Here is a 13,452-nt window from a genome sequence, read left to right on the forward strand (position 1 = left end):
GAAACCAGGGGGGAGATAAGGACGACACCTTCCATTAGGGAGCTGAATTGTGTCAAAAGACATAAATGTCATAAGGCTTTTACTCAAGGGAGTATTAAGACTTGTGATATTTATGCGACAAACCTGAAGAGGAAATAATACAAGCGAAAAAGATAATATGAGATCAATGGGTCGATGTACTAAAATGCAAAGACCGCCTATGATCTTGTCGCACAAGAATGAGGCAAGATAAGACCTTTACTTAGGAAGGAAAAATAAGACCTCCCAAGTAAATTAAATAAACTAATGATAAATTCGCACAATTGATCTTACAAGAAAAATAATAAGAGGCAAGTATGGGAATTAAAATAATGATGTATTATCTTCCTTGCAACAAACAAGTCTGAAAATAAGAAGGTTCAAAATACGTCAAAATAAAGAAAGGAAATCAAGAATGCTCAACAACAACATATTATTCAAAATATTTTTCAAATCTTAGTACTGGGTCCAGGATTTTCAATCTCAGTAATGACCTCATCACCAGACTTATCTTCTTCTTGCTGATTTTCAATCTCAGCATTGGCCTCATTAGCAGACTTCTCTTCATCTGGCTGATTTTCTTCTTCATCTTCATCCTTTTCAATCTCACTATCTGGTTCAGGATATTCTTCATCTACACTCACGTTGCATACGGGGAGTTTACTGCTGGGAGAGAATTGCTTAAAAGAATTCCGTCAATAACAGACTGGGCACTAGAATGACCCTTGCGAATAGCAACTCTTTCAAGATTTCTAGCATTTATCTCTAAAAAATTCTTCTGATATGCGAACCTTCTTCGTGCTCTGCTTCGAGAAGCAAAAAGAGAGAGCTTAAGATTCCCACGAGATATTTCCAAATTCGCACATTCTTTGCGAACCTTGGATAATTCAGACTTCAATTGAGTTACAACAAAGTAGTGCGATCTTTCAAAATCTACAAAAAATAATAAATAACCATAAACAAGAAACTTTTAAATCAATATTGTGCGGAGAAATACCAAGAAATCATAATAAGGCAGTCAACTCTAGCTGAATACCTTGGAAGAATTTAGAAAGATCAAGGGTATTGTCCTTCATATTTTCCATAGCCTTATCAAATCCATCACCAACTGAACCACTGAGGCGAGATCGAATCTTCTTTTCTTCGGAAGAAAGAGATTTGTTCCTTTTCTTAAGAACATCATGAGAATTCTTCAATTGACTATATTGTTCTTGAAACTGATTCTTCTTCACAGAAAGACTTATATTATTTTGACCAAGTTTCTAATTTCGGGAGCTTAAATCTTTAAGCGAAGTCTCGTACTGTTCCTTCAGTACGCGAAGAGTTCGCGCTTGATTTTCATTTATTTCATGAAGAATTGAATACTAATGTGAAAACATTGCTTCTTTCTTCGAAAAAGATAGTTTCTCTCTAGAAAGAGTATGGTTTTCTTCTGATAAATTTTGATGTAATAAATCAGCATCGTGTGATAATTTAGAAAAATAAGATATTTGATCATTAAAAAACTCAATTTTTTGAGTAAGATGGTTATTCTCATGGGAAAGATTGTTAATCTGATCAAGTGAATATGAACATTGATTATTTAATTGGCTTAGTTGGGACTGCAACTTCTCGTTATTCGCTTGAGCATCTTCAGCAAGGAATTGAAAGTCATACCTCTCATTCGTTCGCTTCCGGTTTAAATCTTAATAAGTGCACGAAGAAAATTACAAAAATCAACGTGTGCGAAAGAATATAGAATACGATAAATATCTCAAATATAATAATAAATACCTTTAAGTTTTTGATTATTGTTGCGAAGAGTTTCAGCATCAAAAATCGAAACTTGGAGTTCTCCTCTTAGCTTTTGTATTTCCTTCTCCAAAGAAACATTTTTCTGCGAAAGTTCCAACTGGGAGCAGCTACATTCAAAATGCTTTTCAACCAACATCACGCGACGATGAGAGTCCTAAAGGAAAAAGATGAAGTTAGTACAACTTGGAAGTAGCATAAAAGAAGATAAAATTAAGATGTGAAAGGTAGATACCAGAACATCTAGAGCAACATGGAAGCTCGGGTCAATTTGGGAAAAAACCTCATCCCTTGAAGCTTTATCAGCGGGAAATTCACATAAAAGCTTTCTTAAGGCAGAACAGGAGCGAAACTTGCAAGGATCATCAATTAAAGATGGGGAAGAGTTGATGACGTCAGATAGAGTTTGAGCAACAATTTTTACACTATCAAAAGCTTTCTTGTTCAAAGGAAAAGAATTTAACAAGGAAAAAGGAGTAGTAAAATCTGTTGGGACAGGGGATTTCTTTTGAAGAAGGTTTGGTTGCGAGCTAGAATTAATGGGTGAAGGAAAAACTTAATTTGCATGCGATGAAGTCACAGAGGCAATGGAAGGAGTAATTTTTATTCCTCGATTAAGAAGAAACTCCTTACTTACATGAGACTCTTTTCAAAAAAAAGTTCATCATAAGTAACATAGGCATTCTCATCTATAAGATGGATTGTTGGTGAAGGAGTAGCATGAACATTCTTCTCAGAAGCTTGAGATGGTGTAGGAGTAACAAGAACATTTTTCTCAGAAGTTTGAATTATTGGAGTAATAGAAGGATTAGTACGCGAAGGTTGAACTGTGGTTATAGGGACAATGTCTGCAGCATTAAAATCTAGAATAGAAAGATTTGAAGGGATTGGTATGGGCTTGCGAGGCCTCTTAGCTTTTTTCTTTTTTCCATCAACCATCTCAGAATCGGAAGCCTGCGAAAATAAAATGGATAAGAAATAGAGGCGACAATATTGTTTCAAATAAGTTGGATATTTCTTACTTCTTTATTGTGCGAAGTCTTCCTCTTATGAGATTCTTTGTTATCAATGTTTGGTTTCTTCTTCTGCGAATCTTTGTTTTCATCCGACGAAGATTTGGGTTTTTGCATGATTCGAAGAGCGCTAATAGAAGAACTTTTCCTGCGGAAGTATGGGAATTAAGTTAATAAAAAACTTAGATAAGAATGGTGAAAATCAATAATAATCATCATGAGGAAAGGAAACAAACTTCGATTCAGAGTTCGTAGTGGAAGAACAACAATAAAAGAAATCGGTGAAAGCAGCAGCAGAAATGGATAATAACGGATGAAGATGAACATCATCAAGAGAGAGAAGAAAAAGTGTAGAAGTATAGTTGCAGAGAATAAAAAGAAAAGAAGGGTTATTTACTGTTGAAAACCCTTATATAGGTGAAAAGAAACAATCGGTTGAAGACAGTTCAAGCCGGTCAAAGAGGAAGAAAATCGACACGTGTTGAGATAAACTTGAAACCCGGGAAATTGTCGAAAAAATAAAATGAAAAAATACAAGCATGTGCGATTTACAAAAGGGGAATTTCTCATATCGCTCACTCTGAAGAATAACCGAAATGAGAAGAGGCAAATGTAGGAGTGAAATATCGCACACGCTAGTAATCAAGCGAAGTAAAGAGTACAATCTAAGCGAAGAGCATCGCATACAGCAAAGTTGAGATGACGCACCAGATGATGTCAGCAAAGTCACCAGTAAAGTACGAAGAACTGTGCGAAAGAAGTACGCTATGCGAATTTGGCGATTGTATATGAGCGAATGTGTCGCATAGTGATCCCGAAAATAGTGGGTATCTTAGCTGTCATCCACTATGTAAAATTCTATATAAAGGAGAGAGGTCATTACTTGTGAGGGGTTCTGAAGAGTCTTGGTCTAGAAATAGAGAGAGAAACAGAAAATGGATTTAGATTTCAAGTAAAATTGTTGTAATACTTGAATCTATCTTGTAAACATTCTTAATATTCAATTAATCAAATAAGAATTCAAAATGATCACTTAGAAATTGGATTAGTTTTAGTGGAGTGTAGTGGTAAGAAAACTTACAAGTACAAGAACATTAGCTAACAAACCATCCAAAAAAGCTAAAAAACCAAATGCAAGCCCGACACGGACGGCTAAAGACAAAAATGCATCTTCACATCATAATCATGCAGAATCTAAAAGATGAAAAAGAAAACAAGAAAGATAAGAAGTTACCGTGTTGTTTAGTAGATCATATAGTAAGAGCCTCTCCAATACAAGTGGTGAAAGTCCAAAGATAGCATGAGACATAGTTATTGAAACCTTTCCCACCAAATATTCTTTTCCCATAGAACTACACCTAATAAATTAACCCCTAGTTTATGCTAATACAGAGTTCCATCCCCAACCTCGGCTGCGGGTGGAAGCTTAAAAACTTTGTGTCTTGTTGGGTCACCAACTACCATTATTTGCATTCACAAAAATGTACCCGATACGAAATTGAATTTTTTTACTACTATTATTATTAAACGATTATTTTCATTTTTCACTTAAGTAATATAAAGCATTACATTCAACAAAATATTAGTACCACGGATACACCTAGATCAATACCACCTAGTGCTGGTAACTAATTCCGAACAGAATTATATTCAACAAAATATCTAGTAAGATTATTATACTATTATTTTCATTTTTCACTTAAGTAATATAAAGAAGATGAGCATAATATAGTATTATCATTATCATCTTCTAAACGTAGAGCAAAACGCAATAGAAGTAAAGCAAAAGCAAAGAAAAGCCCGAGATTTATAAATTCAAACCTCAAAATGAGAAATCAAATGAAAATGAAATATTTTAATTTAGTTGAAATGAAGATAATTTCAAAATTCAGTCAAACAGTCACCGTAGAAATCATGAATGCATGGCCACCTTTCTGGGCATCAGAATACCAAACCATCATTGTGTGTAAAAAGTTTTGACAGATAAAAAGAAAGAAGGGTTAAGCGTTCAGAATGGATTCTCTCTGTACTTTCCTCAATCATCATTTTACTACAATCTAAAACATCATCAAAGCCCTCGAAAATAAAAGTATTAGAATTTCTTACCTTTACGTAGAGAACCAACCAGCCGAGGACCCGAAGAGAATGCTTCTTAGTTGAAATTCTTGCGGAGTACTTCCTTTTGGTAGATCAATTTTCCTTTCTTGTAGTACTACTAACTACCCCACGAGGAAACTAGTGATGAGTAATTAAGCTTAAAAAAATCACAAAATTGGTTAAAAAGATCAAAATCAACAATTCCTGAGCTAAATGGACAAAAATGTAAAAATAAGCAGGATGTAACCAGTTTCATCGTGCCCATTTTCAAATATTTTTCTTCTTTTTAATTTACACAGGATGTATCCAGTTTCATCCTTGCTATTATTTAAATTTAAACTAGGATGAATCCAGTTTCATCTTGCTATTTTTTTTTTTGGTCATTTCACCCAAATTATTTTTTACTCGTCCATTTGAACCGTGATTTAAAAATATTTGGGCAAATGACCCATTTTCCGTAAAAAAATGAAGGGTTTCAACCAATTCATCGACCTTTGCATTGATTAATTAATTCGTTGAATATTTGTGAAGAAAAATTCTTCAAAGCGGACTTCTCTAGACAAAGAAAATTCATACAATTAATGAATATAGAGACTAGAGAGATACAGATTTTGTTCCCGATATAAAATAAATAAATGTTTTCAATGCAATAAAATAAATAAAGGTCTTGTTAACATATTTTATTATTTCCAATGCAAAAATAGTATTTTTTTTCTGTGAACCTTAACATCGTGTGCAGACGCAAATTTCGGTTTTAAACCATAATACAATCGAAGTGCAGTGTTTAAAATACAACTACTCTCAAAAACCACGGGACATACATATTTCAAACGTTCGATACTAATGAAAAATAATGGGCGGAGTATCTTACGCGTTAGATATAAATGAAAGGCCAGTATGATAATTATTCACATAGGCTATATGACCTTGGCCCCGAAAGAAAACGATAAATGCATATTTTAAACTGTACGATTGGAAACAATAAGTATGATTGCACGAGTTTGATATTGGATACTATGGATGATATGCAGATCTACAAATACGTACTACCTTCAGAACATAATGAGTGATGGAACGTCGATGTGAGTCTGAGCGTGAAAGAGGTTCGAGAATAAGTTCACTTTTTACAAAGGCTAAATGACTTATAAAAGCTGCACGGTGTGAACAGCTAGTCATATGTTGGGGAAGTATTATAATTGGAGAAAGAGGCCTTGACATGCATGCACCAGGATAAAGTAACAGAATCAAGAGTCAGACTAGTTGAGTTTGTTTATTTGTTGTCCTTGATGATGATGGCTAGGTAATCGCGGACACTCCCATCGGGTAACTTCTTGCTGATTGAAGACACTCCCGATGTCCATATTTATTGAGTTTGACCGGATAAAGGAGTATAAAAATTGGCTATAGAATTCTACTCGTATATTCCTTGTAAACGAACATATCCTTTCCATTGGGAACTCGTTTATTTACTTCACTCTCGTCTCTCTAGGTGCCTCCACCACCAAAATTTGGAACCCTCAAGTTTCTTCTCTCTGTGAAAATCCGTCCTCTTTAACGGGAATTTTAGTCATCTCCCATTAGACATTTTACTCGACATTATCATTCGTTTACCAACTGAATCGATTCTTAATTGAGTGCAAATTAATTTGTAAACCATGGAGGAATCTGGTTTCTCGCATCCTTCATTCTCCCAATTGCATTTAACCCGTCTTAATCGATCCACCGGTAAGTTATGTTTCCTTTTTTTTAGGAAGGAACGAGATCTTCAGTGTTTTCAGTATAATGAAAGAAATGACGAGCCACCTGTGCCTAGTATTAGAAGGTTCAATTTAACCCCACCATTTAGAAATTCTTGTTATAAGGTTATTGGTTCGATTAATGGTTTAGTCTGTTTTTATGGATGGCAAGATTCTGCTTATTGTGTATGTAACCCGGTGACCACACAATACGTTATGATTCCAACTACATGAGATATTTTGGTGATCAGCATATTTACCCGGCGAGCGGATTTGGTTACATTCCTTTAACTGGTGAGTATAAAGTGGTTGAATTGAGTCGATTAGGGAGAGGATCTAGTTATACGGAAAGAGAAAGAGTTTATGTTGGAATTTATGTTTCGATCTAGTTGTGATCCTGGTGTGTATGCAAAAAAATCTCTTCACTGGATAGATACAAGAGGAGGAAAAGTTTGAAACGGTTTCAACACCTTCTTTGCCACAAGATGGTGCATATCATGATAACACTATAGGAGAGTTGGACGGCCTTTTATATGGTGCTATAGAATATCACCTTGTTGGAGGCAGATTTTCTGACATGGTTATTAAGAGAGAAGAGCGATAACCCTGACATGGAATGGGAGATGGTACACAAGCCATTGGATTGGAGGAAAGAGTACTGTCAGTTTCTTCGAAGACAACCACCATAAGCCTTCGGAGGAAAGAGTACTGTCAGTTGGACGACAAAGATTATGTCATGGCCCGATTCTTAGGTTATAACCTAATCTAGATTGGAGGGCTGTGATGGCCTAACTATGTCTAATCTTAACCTAACCATGTTAGAACCTTTTTCCGGAACGTAACGTAATCTTAATTAAGCTACGACCTAAACTAATCCTAACGTGTAAGAAAATAACTCTAAGATTAACTTAACTTTTGTCGTAAGCCATCGTGATACTCTATAAGAAGAACCTCATCTTTGTTCTATAATGGGACAGTCTTATTCAAAAACCACCATTTACAATAAAGGAGGTAAATGTAGATTTTTCTTTCTTACTATATCCTTCTACTTCCATCTCTATATTTTCTAGTTACATTCATAAACCGGAAGGACATTGGTGGTCAAACCAAACCCAACTTCCCACCTGGTCCTCCTAAGCTTCCAATCATTGGTAATTTACATCAACTAATGAAACAGCCCCATCATCAGACACTTTCGCTACTATCTAAAATATACGGTCCGGTCATGCTACTACAATACGGTCGTGTATCAACATTCGTAATCTCCTCCGTTGAAGCTTCCGAACAAGTCCTCAAAACACTTGATACTCAGTTTTGTACTAGAATTCAACTTGCTGGACGAAAACGTCTTTCGTATAATTACGTAGACATGGCTTTAACACCTTACGGAGAGTATTGGAGAGAGATTCGGAAAATATGTGTAGTTGAACTCCGTAGTAGGAAATGGGTGCAATCGTTTAAGGTAGTCATGGCAGAGGAAATTGATGTTTTAATTGATTCCATATCATCATCTTCTTCAAATACAACTCCTGTTAACTTTTTGGAAATGTTAACAGTCTTTGCACATAAAACAATCTGCAGAGTTGCATTTGGTAGCACAACCTGTCAAAGCAGGAATATAACTGATAATGGAAGACTTGCAAAAATTCTTTCTGAAGTTGCCGTAGTGACTGGTTTATCTGCATCCGACTTTTTCCCAACGTTAAGTTGGATTATTGATAGGATCACTGGAATCCATGGGAAGACTGAAAAGTGTTTTCATGATGTCGACAATTTCTTACAACAAATTATAGAAGAACATGAAAACCCAGAGCGAGTTAAACTGGAGCACGAAGATATCATAGACGTTTTGCTGAAAGTGAAGAACGCTCAAACGAGTACAATTCGTCTCACTAACGACCATGTCAAAGCAATTGTTGCGGTAATCTCTTTTCCCTTTTCTCTCTAGGTAATCAGTGTAGCAGTCTTTTTCTAAAGGTGTGCAAAGTTTCCAAGATAAACAACAAACTCTAACTTTGGGGTTCGAACATCTGACACCCATTTAAGCAGCTGGTTTAATTTTTTGTGAATGTCCGCCCACCTTTTAGGCATTGTCCATTCCCATCCTTTGTTCGAGTTGGGCGGGTTGGCAACCAAAGTCCCACTAGGAAGTCTGGTTTTAATTTTTACAGAATCTTAGCATCGTAGAGTTGTTTTCTTAGTTTCTTGTTAACTATATTTTTAGCATTAATTTATGAACGATCGATCCTAATCCATATTTATGATTTTTTTGTTTAAACATTATCAGAATTTATATTTTGCTGGAGTTGACTCACCCGCTGTAACACTGAATTGGGCCATGATAAAGCTGGTTAAAAATCCTAAAGCAATGAAGAAAGTTCAGGAAGAGATTAGAAGTTATGTGGGTTCAAAAGGCAAGGTAAAGGAATCAGACCTTGATAATTTTCAATACTTAAAACAGATAGTAAAAGAAACTCTAAGGTTGCATCCAATAACTTCATTCCTTTTAAGAGAAACCATGAAACACAGTAAAATTGATGGTTACGACATATACCCCAAGACATGGGTGTTAATAAATACATGGGCGATGGGGAGAAATCCAGAGCATTGGCAAAGTCCAGAAGAATTCTTGCCAGAGAGGTTTAAAGATAGCTCCATGAATTTTTGTGGAGATCAAACTTTTGAGTACATGCCTTTTGGGGGAGGTCGAAGGGTTTGCCCTGCAATTAATATGTCAATTGCGTTACTAGAGTTCGTCCTCGCCAATGTATTGTACACTTTCGATTGGGAATTGCCAGAAGGATTGATGAGGGAAGACTTAAACAAGGAGGAGTTATCAGGTCTAGGGAGTAGATATGCACTTGAGCTTGTACCCATCAAACATGTGGTTAGGATGTCTGATTAAGAAAAAATATTAGTTTGTGCTATATGTATATATAGGATTAATGCAAGATATTGCATGAGTGAATAGTGATTGAGTGAAAAATGTACAATGCAAGATATTGCATGGGTAATTGTGTGCTAACAATAATGCATGATATTGCATGGTTGATTGGTTGTGTGATACCATTACATCTCTATCGATACAAGGACATAAGTTCTGATAGTCTCGTAATACTTGGCTTTGGGTTGGATCACGAGTTTCTCCTTACCAAGTCTATCCCGCGACTCTTGCGTTCATGGGTTGTATTGTTTTTTCTCATCTGTGGTGGGTTTTTATAAATTTGCCGACTTGAGCGATTTTTTGGGCACTACTCAAAAATTGAGGGGACTATTCTTCAATTTTTTGGGTGGATATTAGAAGTAATAATGAGCCACCCCTTATCTAAGTTTTTTTCTAATACCAAACTTTCCCTTGGTAATTAAATTAGTTAGTGTAATGATTAATTAGTGTTAGTGTAATGATTAATTAGTGAGGTTAAATTAATTAGTTGGGTGTTTTTAAAAGAATAATTTTTGAGAAGAAGGTTCTTTTTTTTTTTTTTTAAGATGGTTGATTTCGAAATGAGGGTTTGGGATACTTAGATATACTTCAAATTTAGTTAATGTTGCTTGAATTGGAAAAAACTTTCGAAAACATGAAAATTTTATAAACTAATTTCGACCATGGAAATAAAGTTCGGCTACGACATCTAAAGAACAGGTATCCGAACTCATCTGCAAGCGTAGTTCGGTTAATGGTTCTGAAGACACAGGTAGCCGAACTCAGCTTTAATGGAGTTTTTGCTTTCAGAGAAAAGTTCGGCTAGGAAAAAAAAAGTTGCGACGTAACCGACCTAAAAGTTCGGTTGGGAAGAAAAAAATTCGACGTAAGCGAACTCAATATATAGGTTTTCATAGAAAAGTTCGGTTAGGAGAAAAAAATTGCGTCGTAAACGAACTAAAAGTTCGGCTAGGAAAAAAAAAAGAAAAAAAGTAGCGACATAACCGAACTAAAAGTTCGGTTGGGAAATTTTTTTTGCGAGGTAACCGAACTTTTCTCTGAAAGAAAAAACTCCATTAAAGCTAAGTTCGGCTAGTTTGACAAATTGTTTCACATAATTCCTATCCGAACTTCTCTCAGCTGCAACTTCCATTTTCAACTCATTTTGATGATTACTACTCATTTTTTAAACCAAGTAATGGGTTTGCGTAATCTTTTTTGAATCGAGACAGTGAAGCGGAAAGAAGAGAAGAAAATGAACCCTCTAATAATAAGGGATTTGTGAAAAATTAAAAGTAATGAATTTGTTATAATTTTGATTTTGATTTTGTTTTATTAATGATTTGTTCTTATATATATATATGTATATTTATTAGATTAGTTTTAATTTTAATTAGGTTAAGGGTAGGTTAGTCATTCTCACACTTTAGGACACCCTTTATAAGTATAGAGTCGGCATTCTTATCACAAAGTAGTCCCCCTCCATTTTTGAGTAGTCCCCCAAAAATCGTTCAAACTAAAGGGGAAATTAGGCTAAGGCCCAATATTTTTGTTCTTATCCTCGGGCCCAAGTATTTTGCAGCACGGGTTTTTAGGCTAAGGCCCGACCCATGGATAACCCATAATATGAGGCCATTAATTAAAAGAAGTTTAAATCTATGTCTCGAGTTATTAAAAGATATCCATGCTCTTTTATATGTTGTCATTTGTCAAGCCCCAAATTAAATAAAATTTAAATCTAGGCCCAAAATTATTAAATCTAGGCCCAAAATTATTAAAGTATAGTGTGAATGTGTAAACAGAAGTTACACATGCATATGGCATGTGTATCTAGAAGTTACACATCTATATGACATGTGTAATGCAAAGTTACACTTGTATATATATATATGTGGACAACATATGCGTATGGTAAGAAATGGTTACACATGTGTATGTCATGTGTATCTAAAAGTTACACATCCATATGCATGTGTAACTTTTTATTACACATGCCATATGTATGTGTATCTACAAGTTACACATCCATATGCATCAGTTATACATCAAAACTATATATACAGAAAATACATGTATTACTTTAATTTTCATTTACAACAATTCGTCTGTTTATCAATTAGATCAATCTGCACAAATTTTTAGAAAACAACAACAAATACCTTGAAGCATACCACATTTGTTTCAATAAAAACCAAATAATTAACATACTTCTTCGCCAATGCGCTCCCTGCTAATCTTATATGCAATAGGAGTTCTGACCTCATCACTTGCAGCAACTTCCGTTAACTCATCATCAAGTAAAAAACTGAACGTTGCACTTGAAAGGCACAAGATTATCAACATCTTCAAACAACATACTTTGGAAGAAAAAAAAACATGCCTCATTTTAAGCAACAAAAAAATAAATCTTCAGACAGTAATCATACTGGCAGAATAATACAAAGGTGGAGATGAGAACCTTGATAAAACAAACTATTAGGAGTGTAACTGCAAGTTACACATGTATCTGACTTGTGTAAATAAGATTTACACATGCATATAGCATGTGTAACTAGGAGTTACACTTCTGCATGACTTATGTACTCGGAAGTTACACATGCACATTGCTTCTGTGCTAAGAAGGTACATAGATGTTGCATGGAAGATCTTACGGAAAACGTGAATAATATCCCAAAATAAATGTAAATGATACCGTCTTAAACATACTCACAGGTATTGTGATGCAATACCCTGCCTACGAGCTTTTCCCTAACTTCTCTAGATATTTCTATGTCTATTGCGAGTACTAGTACCTGCACAACAAAAACATTAATTCAAGTGCCTGCAAATGCAATCTAAACAATCTTGTAACTTTTATTTTTTTATTTTTTTAATCCAATTCAAAATTGCAACCGTACTCATTCAAACAAGAAACACATACTTAATAGTAACATAAATAAGATGGATCATCTCTTCTGTGCTTGTAATTTGATGGACAATATGATACATCTCTTCTAAATTCTCTTGACAGTACACAAGAAACTGATTTATGATCCTCAACTAGTAACAGTTATGGACATGTAATTATTTCTTGTCGTGAAGCGGAGCACAACCCAAGTATCTATATATTGGTTGGTTTGAAATTAAAATAAAATATGAGAGAACCAGAACAGAACAGTAATTGAGAAACATAATTGAAAATTCACAATTCAATAATCAAAACTGTCCAATCTCTTCTACAAAAACTAATCTCAACAATCCAATGAAAACAAAAACAACAAAACGTACAGACTACAAATCATCTCAATTCAATCCCTAAAACCAGAATTTACGTGCAAGTAGATTTACACATTTATTTAGCATGTGTAACTAGAAGTTACACATATATTTAGCATGTGTAACCAGAAGTTACACATCTATTTAGCTTGTGTATCTATAAGTTACACATCCATATGCAGGTGTAATCTTATAATTACTCAAAAAAAAAATTGCATCTATAAGTTACACATGCAATTGAGTTTAACTATATACAATTTCAGTCACTAATTATCTATTGCACAGGCAGCTTCTTCCGATCATTTCACAAACATTAATCAATGCATATGTCATATTGCAATTTGTCATGAACTTTCAAGCATATGTAACTTAAATCACGGTGGAAAACAAATTATTAGTTCATGGTTTAATGGGAGTTAAACAAATTTGACTATACTTACATTTTCCAGCACCACCACTGGCTCCATATCCTCCACTAAAAGCTGCACCTCCACCACCAACACCTCCTAGAATCATAAACTCAATAGAATAGTTGCAACACTTTGCAATTCCACCGCCACAAATTAATATTGACACCTCCAGTTTTTTCTCCACAACTCACATCGCACCTCCAGTAGTA

At 34.8% G+C, this 13,452-nt stretch overlaps 1 protein-coding gene across 1 annotated transcript; it reads left to right on the plus strand.

Annotated features, from left to right (window-relative positions):
• The first annotated feature begins 7,634 nt into the window (after nt 1-7,634).
• LOC113321738 (cytochrome P450 71B35-like) lies at nt 7,635-9,770 on the plus strand. The gene is made up of 2 exons (XM_026569648.1): nt 7,635-8,576; nt 8,943-9,770. Exons 1-2 carry the CDS (start codon nt 7,824-7,826, stop codon nt 9,558-9,560), a joined length of 1,371 nt encoding a protein of 456 aa, XP_026425433.1. The 5' UTR covers nt 7,635-7,823; the 3' UTR covers nt 9,561-9,770.
• Nucleotides 9,771-13,452: the final 3,682 nt, after the last annotated feature.

Source organism: Papaver somniferum, chromosome 11, assembly GCF_003573695.1.
Source record: "Papaver somniferum cultivar HN1 chromosome 11, ASM357369v1, whole genome shotgun sequence".
Taxonomy (NCBI): Eukaryota; Viridiplantae; Streptophyta; class Magnoliopsida; order Ranunculales; family Papaveraceae; genus Papaver; species Papaver somniferum.

Bases quoted from the DNA above. Each gene is read 5' to 3' on its own strand.
- LOC113321738 (XM_026569648.1), top strand. From the start codon at position 7,824: ATGAAACAGCCCCATCATCAGACACTTTCGCTACTATCTAAAATATAC. The intron at 8,577-8,942 runs GTAATCTCTTTT...AAACATTATCAG, and splicing joins ATGTCAAAGCAATTGTTGCG to AATTTATATTTTGCTGGAGT.